Source organism: Vitis riparia, chromosome 5 (genome assembly GCF_004353265.1).
Source record: "Vitis riparia cultivar Riparia Gloire de Montpellier isolate 1030 chromosome 5, EGFV_Vit.rip_1.0, whole genome shotgun sequence".
Lineage (NCBI taxonomy): Eukaryota > Viridiplantae > Streptophyta > Magnoliopsida > Vitales > Vitaceae > Vitis > Vitis riparia.
Window position 1 is genome coordinate 20414986 of NC_048435.1, and position 12382 is coordinate 20427367.

Below are 12382 nucleotides of genomic sequence, written 5' to 3' on the forward strand. Positions count from 1 at the left end.
ATTCAAATCAGCATATGAAAACACACTTCTTTCTTTTAATATTTTGTGCAAAGGGTTAGTTAAAATATTGTAAACAAGCAAAACTGGTATAATATATCTGGTTTGGAAAATGTTAGTCTCTCTTCTTGCCCTCAGATTCAAGAGTTGCTTGCATCAATGATAGCTCCTCAGGAGTACTCTGCCATGGGAAAAACTTCCAACCCATCAATAGATTGGAGTATAGGAAGCCAACAAATCTGCAAGCCCTTTTGTTCCCTAGAAAAGTATTGCTCTCTTTTGGGCACTGGGTGAATAACTTGTATTAAATGCATGAACATTTGTCTTTTTTTTCCAAGTTCCTCTGCCCCCCAAAATTCACCCCAATTCTTCAGGTCATGCTTTAAAGTGAGTTTCAGTTGGCTAGGGTTTTATTCTTCTAGAAAGGTCAGGTGCCAAAAATGCTATAAAAGCGAGATATGTAAGATCACAAGCCTAAAAACCTTGAAATCAGGTTCTCATTCAATTCCTAGGGCTGGCATATTACAAGCAAATAATGAGAGGAAGACCAGAAAAGATGGGTAGACAACCTCATCTTACACCCTTGCATGGCGATGGTCCTGGACTTTGTTAGCCTCCAGTTCAAATGGTTTATAATAGAAGGGACAAAAGGATTTCACCATTCAATTTTCTTGCAAAATTTTCCATCTGAAGTTGGTATTAGTAGTTTTTGCCCATCCAAATCTTGGTCTCAGTGCACTTAGTCAATTTAGCTGAAGCAACAAGAATGAACTTAACAAGCATCAATTGAACTGACGGCCTAGTTAGCGCAATCGTAACTTTTGGTGAAGCGTTTCTTTGAAAAATCTGTATACTGCAATCATGAATTTATGATTTCTTTCATGACTAAGAGATTATTATTCAAACTTCGTTGCTCAAAACCCAGTCCTACACCCAATCCTACTGTAGCAAGACATCTGCCACTTCCTTGACAGCAGTGTTTTGCAATCTTCATTTACATGTGAAAGATGAAAAATGATGGATTATCATTTTTTCCATTGTACCTCTTTTCATATGCTCTTGTTATCAGTGTGATCCCTTCTTGGGAGCAGAATCATCTTTATTACTGTCCCCAATCCTTGAGCCCCCAGCCATAGAACTCCGGTTGGAATTTCTAGGACCAGCCTCCTCATCAAAGTGTCTGCTTCTCTCAGCATCTTCATCAGCAACGTCAGCAGTATGTTGCTCATCATCTTTGTCACCCCTGCAGTAAGATCAGAGGCATTGACAGATATATATTAGTCAGCGGCAAGAAAACAGACAAATGAAAACAATCTACCTAGCCTCTCACAAGAAAGCCTATCGTTCTCTTCTGCTTTTGGCTTAGTTAGTCTTTGCAGAAAGGTAAGATGATTAGCAACATCTTTTACATGTGCCCTGTCTACAGTATGAGAAAATACCCAAAAAGAATTCAAAATCAACATACCCTGAATAAATAACAAGTCCAATGACAACAGCAGCAAATGCAATGAAGTACATCCAATCAACCTGAAAAGGATAATACATTTCAAATGGGCAGCTATTCTAATTAAATCTAGCTTTGCTTTTTAAGCTTAATTTTGATGAATCTTTAGTAACATTGTAAAGTAAAATCTCTTATGAACCTTTTGATGGTAAGCAAAGATGCGAATAAAGACTGCCCACATATCTGAGGTCAGTAAAGACAGGTTTAACATTGCAGACCCACTGAGCTGAAAGAATGAGAGAAGATATAAAAAAATTAAGTAATTGGATATTAAGATTCAGGATGGTAAAGAACTATTCATAATATACATAAACGAGTATTATTGTATGAACATGCAAAGTATGCAGGAATATTCAATCCAAATCCAAGACCGGTATTATTGGTAGATAATTAAAACAGACTTGATATTGGTAAGTTACAATATTTTGTAGGAAAATGATGGATCATACAACTAGCTCAGTGACAAATTTGGAATTTTCATAAATAGTTATTAAATATCACAAATAGGAGAAATATCAAGAATGAATTTACTAGGCACAAGAAAGAGACATATCAAAGGGATATCAAACAGATATTGAAGAAGGCAAGGTTTAGAAGAATCTGAGCAAGATGTATGGAACGAGGTTTTGAAATGCGAGCATCACCAAATATGGAAGCTTCTTGATAAGAGACATTCTGTCACAATTAGAAGGAACAAATACAGAAGATTATACATGGAAACCTTAAATTGCTAGGATCCATACCTTAAGCAAGACAGGAACTAATGAGTAGAACATAAACATGGCTGCTGAAAATCCGACAAATGGAAGTGCCTGAAACCAAATACAGGGTAGATTCATTAAAAGTTAAGAATCTTCCAAATTATAAATATACTGCAAAAACAAATGCTAAAACTACCTTTTTCCATCAGAAGAGAGAAATCCATAAAGGAGTAGGCCATATGAAATGGGAGGAAGGTTTTTTGTCTTAAACGAGTTAACAATTTAATGCTTTGTTTAACTAATTATTGCATCGAAAGATTATATATATTTAACCAATCAGAACTTAATTTCAAAATGAAAGAAAAGAGAGACTTACTGCTCCAGCTGACCAGCGGATGGATTTAAGTTCATTACGCTCCAGTATGCTTCTATAAATATCATCAGGGAATACAAATTGACAATATGATTGTATTTTAAAAAGAATGGAAAAATTAGACCAGCATTTTCTCCAAACAACAGCATTAAAAGCTTTGACCAAATCATAGGTAAATGCCATAGCAGACTCCTATCAATTCCTTCGAGTTTCAGGCATTCAACCAACTCATTTGGAGGATTGATTGATTGATTGAGGTGATGAGCACAAATAAATCAAGCAAGTTTCATATAATGTAGAAAAAAATGAACAAAACTATTCAAGCATTTTAAAAAAACAAAGAACAATGCCAAATTGTGCTAAATAGAAACTCTCCTAATAAGGAAAGAACTTATAATATGCATTAAACAATGTAATTGATTGGCCATGAAATCAAGGATACATTTGGATAGCACTGACAATAGCACCAAAAGACCCCAGCAATGCCATGAGTTCAACTCTATCGGCACTTTTCACAAGAAACTCCTGTACAAGGCAGAGAAACAAGGTTTATCTGTAGCTACTGTAGGTATACCACAATCACTAGAGAACTAGGCCCCCTTCAAAGAAAGCAATATGTGGAACTCCAAATGAGTTATAATAAAACTATAAATGCAAATGACTTTTTTTTGTTTTTTTTTTTATAAAAATAAAATAAACCTTGTTTGAATGCATAAAATGGGAATAGTAGTTTGAAAAACAGACATTTCAAGTCAAGTTGTTTCTTGAGAGAGATGGAGAAGTACTCAAGCTGCGTTTAAGATAAACAAGCTTAAGACAAAAACATTTCCAAGCATAAGAAACCTGGAAAATAAAAGGATCAGGCCCCATCATTTGCTGCCAAAGAATTGAACTTTCCACAGACATTCCATGTTCTTGCCAAACAAATTTTGATAAAGATCATAAAGTATACTTCTGCTGGATTTAACAATTACCAGTCCCATAGAAGGTTTTCCAGGGTCATACCAAGGAAGGATGATGAGAAGGAGAATCAAGAGATGACATGAGAGTTGGGGGGAGAAGAAACAAAAGAAGAGCCAAGAGATGGGGGTTGAATGAGAGAAAGGACAAGGAAAAGAGAAAGAAAAGGGCATGAGACATCAAGCAATAGACAAAATAAGAAAAGAAAAGGCCAAAGTATAGGTAGGATTTCAAGAATATTTAAAAAAATATATATACAGAGGAAGAAGAGTTTCTGATATAGAATAAGATTTAAATGGGAAAGAAAAATGTTAATTTTTAAATAAAGATTTATGGTATGGTACAAATGCCCCATTAGACGCATACCTTTCCATAGAACAAAATAATTGCATGAAATGCAAAACAACCAAAAATGCGGACTGAAATAAATTATAAAAACAAAAAGGAAAGGAAAAGACTATTCATACCTCACTAACATTGCTGACAGCATAGAGTATAGATCCAGCAATCACAAGCAAATCCCCTTTCAGAGGGTTGTTCCCTCCTACAAGCCATATTACATAATGTATCATAATCAGAAATATGGATAATATACATATACTGATACAGATGTAACTGTAAGATTTGTAACTTGAGAAGGACAGTATCCGTAATAAACAGCACTGAAATAAGCATCTTTTATCATAAATATTGACATATCCACAAATCCCTTTGTAATTATAGCAAATAACATTTTTCACAATGGAAATTTGTATTTCACAAGAATGTCATCCAGAGTTCTTCCTTTACAAGCAATTGTAACCAGGGTGTTCATAGCATGCAAACCTGAAGTTAAAGCAGATAGTAAGAGTATCATTTTTTTTGTCTTTTGATAGGTTAGATAGTATGAGTATCAATCTTACTATCAGCTAATCCTCCAGTCAAATAAGGATCTGTGTCATGCCTGAAAGATGGGCCACAAAATTCTCATGAGAGAAAACTTGATAACTGACTTAACTTGTTGGGGTTCTACATCTCAAGAGATCATTAAAGGATATGTATGTTTTCTCTTAATAGAGTTTAATCAATAAAGTATGGATTTAAATTTTATTTTCTTCTCCATATTCTGGTTGATTGAAAGGGCCATCAGAGAGACTTCTTACAAACATTCTCCAATCATTGAGTACTCTTCAATGTCATCATGGTCTTTAAAAGGCCATTTTAGAAACCATCAATTTTCCTGAAGATCACCTTTATGTAAATTCCTTAGATATGAAGTTGCCTATCATCTTATCCCCTGAATAATCATGGCACATTCTCTTCAAATAATCGAATAACAGGAACAAAAATCCATGTTACAAAACAGCAAATAAATACTGTGAGAAATATTTTTAAAACTCTATACCCATGATTTTGAGCTTTAAAATAAGCAAAACATTGTAGTAAAATTTTGAATAAATATAGAGCAATTATAGCATAACCATATAAGTTTTATAGCCACAAACAACCTTTGTTAGATCAAATCCAGCAAACCACTTTCTTAGTCTTTATTTGATCACAGTGTATACTTATGTACACAACAATTTGAAAAGCTTAGATCAGATACAACAGCGCAAAGCTAAAATCAACTTGGTAAAATAGTACATGCTTACCAGCTCTGTCACTTGCATGAACATCTGAAAAGATGACAATAACAATACCAGCAATACAGATTGATGCACCAGTTAACTTCTTAATTCTGTACTTTGTCTTCAAGAAAAATCGGGTAAAAATTATGACACATGGGATTGTAAAACAATCCAGCAGCATGACGCTTGTTATAGATGTGTATTGGTATGCTTTTACCACTGAAAGCGTAATAAGGATTAAATTAGTTACAGTTAAAATCAATGAAAGTCAGTCTACACTCTGAGACCTGAAAATACATATATAAGAGTCCTTAGGAACAGTTCAAATAAATGAAAATCAGTCTACACCCTGAGACCTGGAAATACATAAATAGACCCTTCTTAAAAAGATAGAAGAAAAAAAAACCACAAGTGGTTGTTGAGTATCCAAAACTTGGTAATGTCAAGTTGTCCACAATTTCACATCCATTGCTAGTTTATAGAATGAGTGGGCAAGATGTGTTTCAAAATTGACCACATCTTCGCACAGTGAAAATTATGGAGGTTTTAAGACCCCAACTAAAGTCTAAAGGTTCCATTATTAACTGTTTGCAATATTTTTTATTTTTTTCTGTTAAGGTCCTTGACAATAAGCTTTTATGAATTAAAGAAGTTGGCCTTTTCATGTTCTATCGTTGCTTTCAAATTAAAGAAACAGTCAGAAGCAACCTTTTGTATATTGATATTCATGTCCTTTCTGAAAGGATCTTTTAGCAGCCCTGAAAATTTCAAAGACCACTGGAACTTTTTAGCAGAATTATCACTTCTCACTCTTGATATCATAGTCTAACTGGAGTTGTCTTGTTTTATAATCAAAGCATTTCTTCATGTAATTCATGTTTCAGATGCTCCATGAGTTATTGGAGTTTGGGCAGATTGATGTTGTAGTGATCTAATGGTTCAGACCAAGAGCATTTAGAGTTTACTCAAAGTATCCTACAGATCATTACTACACATAAGTAGGAGATAATACTCCTAGTTGCTATCAAAAAAATGCATTAGGATTCAATATGTGCTTTTTCACGAGGTGGGGAGGGAGAAGGAGAAGAAAACACAATAGAATCCATATCAGCCATTATATGGGATGGTACATTCTAAGGATAAAATGTTACAGAACTCAGAGCCACTTGCAATTATATAGAACAAGCAGAAATCATAATCTATTCTTTTTAATCTGCATTTTTTACGAGCATTATGTATTGTTTACGTATATTTCCCCAAGATAAATAGAATATAGGATGCAAGATAGCAACATAGAAGAAGACAAGTTCACAATGTTCCTTCAATATCCTGAATCAATGTGGTTATTATTCACAAAGGTTATACAATCACCAGAACAAGGGTGTGAAGCCTCGAAAAAACAAGCATACAATTTTTGGTATAAGATCAACAAAATGCAATCCTAATTGAACTAAATATCACATAGGAATGTGCTTTAGGCTAGTTAAAGGAGCACAATAGAGGAATCACAGTAAATATCTCTATAGAACTTAAATTGAAAACTGAACAGCATGGGCCAGAAAAACAGAACAGTATAAGGTACAAATTTCTTTTACAATTGCATACTCACCAAGAAAATTGGCCTCTACATCTACCAATGCAAGAACTACATAATAATACCATTTTGCCTGCACAAATTCCAAAAGAAGATAATCAACATATATTTAACAATGAAAAATATCTAACCAGGTATGCGTTTTAACAAAATAAAGAAAATAACAAACTTAGAAGAGCATCAATGAGATATTTTGTTTAATAAGAACACAGAGACTTTATCATGAAAAAACTTAGTAGACTGAAGAATGAGATATCCTTCATACTGATACAGAAAATCCATTCCCATGATAGTGTTGCATGGACAGACTATTGAATAAATCAATTAAAGTGACCAAATTCACCCATGGCATCTGAACTCTTGCATTATATTCAACTATACACCTTTAGTGAATATTTTCTGCATTTCATGCTATTTGTGCATGTCAATTTCGAACCTGCTCACATTCCATGGGCATAATGTCCTTTAAACATATTTGGACCATTCCTGTCCATATCACTTGGGGCAATTCAGAGAACCATCTATTCATTGATAGGAAAATAACAATAAATAAATGCCAAAGAATGGCCTAATAAGAGACACAGAAAGTATATGAATGCGAAAGGGGGTCCCCACCAGATCATGTAGAAAGTATAGAAGTTGCACAAAACAAGGGAAAAGTAAAGGAACACACTTGTTTTCACTTGAACTACATCCAAAGGCCCCCCTTGTTTTCACTTGAACCCTATACTGTCAATGAAATTCAAGAAAGAAAACCTCCTGTTCACATTGGGTTTTGTAAGAATTGCAGGGTTAATTCTTTCAGCTTCCCCTCCATGGGTTTGGTCCCTTTGCAGATTCTTTTATTCCATCATTTCCATATGTGCCTCCCAAACAAAGGCAGACTATAGTTCACACATCTCTCCTTTTGCTAAATTCCATGTTTTAGCTCTCCAGGTCCCAGTCATCAGTCATCACATCCTTGTTACAATTATCATGTGAAGCTTCTGATACTGCTGCCTGAAATATCAACTAATGAAAATTCCCTACGACACCCTAGAAGCACATAGGGCCCTGAAAACAGTCTTTCTCTGGTCTCTTCTGGAAACCATCGACCATAACCCCAGATGATTCTATGGGCCAGAACAACTCACATGCAACATATTTGTTTTTGGCTCAAAAACCGATTCTAATCTCAAGGGTAAAAAAAAAAAAAAATCCAAAGAAAAGAAAAGAAACAATGAAAGCACCATATATGTAGAGTTCAGACCATCAAACTACATACAAAATTATGAGGTCACTCAGAAAAAATCGTTTTCCATAATATGCAGCATCCTCCTCTATGTGCATGCAGAACAGTCTGACTAGACGATAGCATATAGAACTTTTTCATCTGAAATTCATGGAATCGTGCGGAATTGCTTTAATCTTTTTCTTGTTTAACCTATCCCAATTTGAAGACTTCCTCAGCAAACCCATATTGGATCTTCAAACCAGCCAAAAAGGAACCTTAAATATGACCTATTAAAAGCCATTACTACTATTTAATCTATCCCAATTTAAAGACTTCCCAAGCAAAATCTCATAATGAATGTTTAAACGGACCAAACACAAACCCAGATATCACCTGTTAAAGGCCAAGACTCCCAAATGTGATTGACAGAAGCTGAATAAATATGCATGCAGGACACAGTGTCCACATATAACAAGAATGCCAAATTAAAAATATTGATAGTTTCATCAGCAAACAATCCATCAAATAAATAAACTTATTTGAATCCAAATGCAACAACAATCATATCATTCAATGACCAGAAGAAGCGAAAAAAAGGTGAAGTATAGAGAGCAACCTTGAGAGCCCTTTTTCGAAGAATCATAGTGATTCCATAGACAATTGCCAAGAGCACATAATTTAGAAAAGACTGAGAAGTTGGCACGTTGATTCCTAAAATACACAAAAATAAATGGATAAATAGGTAAATTGAAATACAATGTAGAAAGCCCTGATTACAAACATATCACATTCACAAGAACAATTTATCATAAGAAACAGTCAAAATGTGAAATCTAACAAAATCAGAGCAGGAACAAAAGACAATTGGCATTAAACCATTGGGTATTTGGAAGAAACAGTATTATAGAGAAAAAAAAAAAAAATCAAAACATAAGATTTTTCTAATCCTCATAGTAAATAACTAAAAGAAGATTAACAATCAAGAAAAAATGCCAGAACTCTGTACACCATGTTCCTCTGCAATCAATTATAACGAAATTATCTTTTGCAGGCAATTATAAATAATGATAATAATGAAAAATTCATAGTTTGCAATCAATTATAACTATTACAAGTCCCACACTGTCAAAATGATGAGAATACAAAAGAACAGACCTCTTCTTGCAAGTTCAGAAGAAGAAAAGCCAGTAGAAGTGATCAGAAGAGACAGAAACTGCCCCAATCCAAGACCCACTAAAGTCTTCTTCGTCCAGAATTCCTTAGAACTCAACATCTTTTCTTCCCGTCCCAAACCCCACCGATCAAAAAACGAAAATAATTCGAAAAAACTAAAAAATAAAAACACCCCACGACATAAAATTCTCAAATACCCATTTCCAGAAACCCCATTTTTATCCCAAAACTCAGACGCGTCTCTCCTTTTCTCACCCTAACCAAGCACCCCACTTCAGAGAGTATAGTTTCAATGTGCGTGATGATGGTTTTGAATGAACCCAAAAACAAAAAAGGGAAAAAGAAAAGCCGGCAATGCGCTAACAGCTGTGAGGAGTTCCCAAAATCCTGTGTCACTGTCCAACAGCCGTTGAATGTTGAACAAATTGACAACTATTTTCTTTCCCTCTCTTTCTCCCCCTCGTGTAGCTAATCAATGACAATAAGAAGGAACAAAAAAAATTATATATAGAAATTATTAAATATTATGCCGTTCACATTCTCTAAGATGAGGTAAGGCGGGCCAACCATTCCTATAAAAAAGCTATCTAGTTTTTATATTAGCTGTTAAAAAATGATTGAGAAAAAAACAAATATAAGAATTCGATCGGGGGAAAATGCATTTTTCATCGGTCAGATAATTATTTTTTTAAAATAATCCAAAATAATCCTACGATGAGTAGACGCATAAATGCTTAATTGTAAAGAACCGATATCTTTTTAGTAAAATTTAAGATTTTTTTTTTCTATACATTTTAAAATTAACGAGGTAAAACCAAAAACCAACTTTTCCTTTGCATCGATGTTGAAAATCGGAGAAATTGAATTTGTGTGGGATAATAAAATTTTACTCATTAATTTTTTATTTAAATATCTTGATATAATAACGAGTGCTTGATTTTATTGAATATGTTTTTAACGTTGAAATAAGAAATGAAAATGAGAAATTCATTCTAGTTTTTAATATATTAGGATTTTTGTTAGAAATTGGAGTACGAGTCCAAAATTTATCCATGTGAAAACAAAAGCTTATTTTTATTAGGATTTTGATTTCAAATTTTCTATTTTATAGATAATAATTGTGATCCACTTCCATTTTTATTTGAAGTTGGTATGAGAATTTTGTCATAATTTGCAATTAGAAAGATAAGTATAGTAATTAATAATTTACTTAAATTTAATGAGAAAAATTTACAATATAAAAAGGTTTCCAATGGCACAAATTTAGAAAGCTTTTAAAATGGATATTTTAAAGATGCCAAAGAATTTACTAATGGTGTGTTTGGTTGTAAGAAAACTTTAATAAAAGAGAAAAAAAGTAAGAAAATTAATCTTTCATTTTTGTTTTATCATAAAAATATATGAAAAAAATTAAATATAATATAAAATGGTTAAAAACTTATATTTTAAAAAAATAATAAAAATAAGTTAAACAAATTTAAAATAACATACAAAAACAATTTATTAACTTTAAATTATATATATTTATATATATTATTTTCAGTCATTCTTTCTCTCCTTACAATTTTCCTCTTTTATTTTCTTTTCCTCTTGGTTTTGGAAGATTTGAGGGAAAATGCGAAAAATAAAAAGGAAAAATAGAAAAAAAATGAAGAAAAATAAAAAATAAATTTAAATTCAATAAATTAATTTACTTATTTATCTCCATTATAATAAGATTAAATAATTTTAAAGTGCATAAAATTTTAATTAATTTTAATTATGTTTGATTTTGTTTTGTATTTATTATGATGTTCTTAATATTTTCTAGAAGCAATTAAATTGTCAACCAACCTAGCATAAGAAAACTATGCAGTTACTTCCTCTATCCTATGGTTGTACAATTATACAATTTTTTACTATATTTTATTAATAATATTTTAAAAATTATTTAAAAAAAAAATAGTAATAGTTAAGTAATATTTCTTTTTCCTAAAAAGGGCAAAAGTAGAGATATTTAGAATAATGACTATATTAAGCAAAAGAAAGCAAGTGGGCTGGTGGTTTGTTTTCATGCTGAGATGGCATTATTGTATTGGGGGTCTCTCACGAGGCACAACTCACAAATGCCCCAAAGGGTTTAGGAGAAGCCAAAGCTTTATCTATTTGACCTTTGATCCTCTCGTAATTTTGTCCTATAGTGGAGGAATATATATATATATATATATATATATATATATATATATATATATATATATATATATATATATATATATATATATATATATATATATATATTTATTTATTTATATTTGTATTTTTATTTTTAAAATTTGATATATCCAATATTTATTTGACAAATATTATTTAATATAAAAATTAAGAAAATCTTATTTTTTCAAAAACCCTTAATTTTATCCTTTATTAATGATATCAAATGGGAATTTAAAATTTAATAAATAAAGTTTGGATCGATTTTTAAGAAATTATAAGGTTTATTTATTTATTTATTTTTATTTTAAGTCTAATGAGCATTCCAATGCTTATTTGACTTAAAAGAGTTATAACTTAAAAAATAATTTAATATGAAAATTTAAAAAATATTATTTCTTATAAAAAATTTATCTAATAAAAATTTTCCAATACTAATATCATCTTTATTTCAACTTTTACCTAACTTAAAAAATAAATGATCATATGAAATTAAAATTGATTCGAGTTTGATATTGATTTTAGAATAGGTTTTTGTTCTTTTTAACATTTGAATGATAAATTTTTTAAGTGTTCAAAAGGTTAGAAGAGCTTCTCATAATCAAGTTTTAAAATTGAATTCAAATTTTATATGAGTTTTTTTTTTTTAAATATTTGAAAATGATTTTCACATTTTCTTTATAGAAAAAAGCTTAAATTATGGGATTCCCCACTTGGGTAAGCCTTGAACCAACTTATATTATATCAAGTCACTCCATTTGAATATGTTACACATAGTCAACCTTTATAAAGAAATGAGACAAGCCTTTCCTTTACTTGTTGCTCATGCTAATGATGTTTGCAATATCAATAGTCCCATGGCTATCTCCTCCCAAAATATGAATTTTTTTTTTCCTTCTTCTAAACCAACCTTGACAAAATAGGACAAAAGAGGCCCACCACTAGGATAGGGGACTCCACTATGGAACCTAAAAGGGTGTTTAGGTGGAATTTTACTTACTTAAAGATCTCAAAAGGCTTCTTTTAGCCGCATACAGTGGAATACCTTTTTATAGTTTTATTCTCACTAC

The 12382-nt window shown here is 31.8% G+C and overlaps 1 protein-coding gene across 2 annotated transcripts; it reads right to left on the reverse strand.

Annotated features, from left to right (window-relative positions):
* Nucleotides 1-789: 789 nt before the first annotated feature.
* LOC117914572 (solute carrier family 35 member F1-like) lies at nucleotides 790-9588 on the reverse strand. Of its 2 annotated transcripts, XM_034829948.1 has the most exons (11): nucleotides 9105-9588; nucleotides 8566-8660; nucleotides 6752-6809; nucleotides 5167-5361; nucleotides 4003-4079; nucleotides 3018-3100; nucleotides 2579-2630; nucleotides 2245-2313; nucleotides 1641-1727; nucleotides 1463-1524; nucleotides 790-1240 (listed from the first exon to the last, which is right to left on the reverse strand). In XM_034829948.1, the coding sequence occupies exons 1-11, from the start codon at nucleotides 9220-9222 to the stop codon at nucleotides 1063-1065; spliced, it is 1074 nt and encodes a 357-aa protein (XP_034685839.1). In that variant the 5' UTR covers nucleotides 9223-9588; the 3' UTR covers nucleotides 790-1062. The 2 variants fall into 2 exon arrangements, with proteins under 2 accessions (XP_034685839.1, XP_034685840.1); XM_034829949.1 differs by lacking the exon at nucleotides 5167-5361.
* Nucleotides 9589-12382: the final 2794 nt, after the last annotated feature.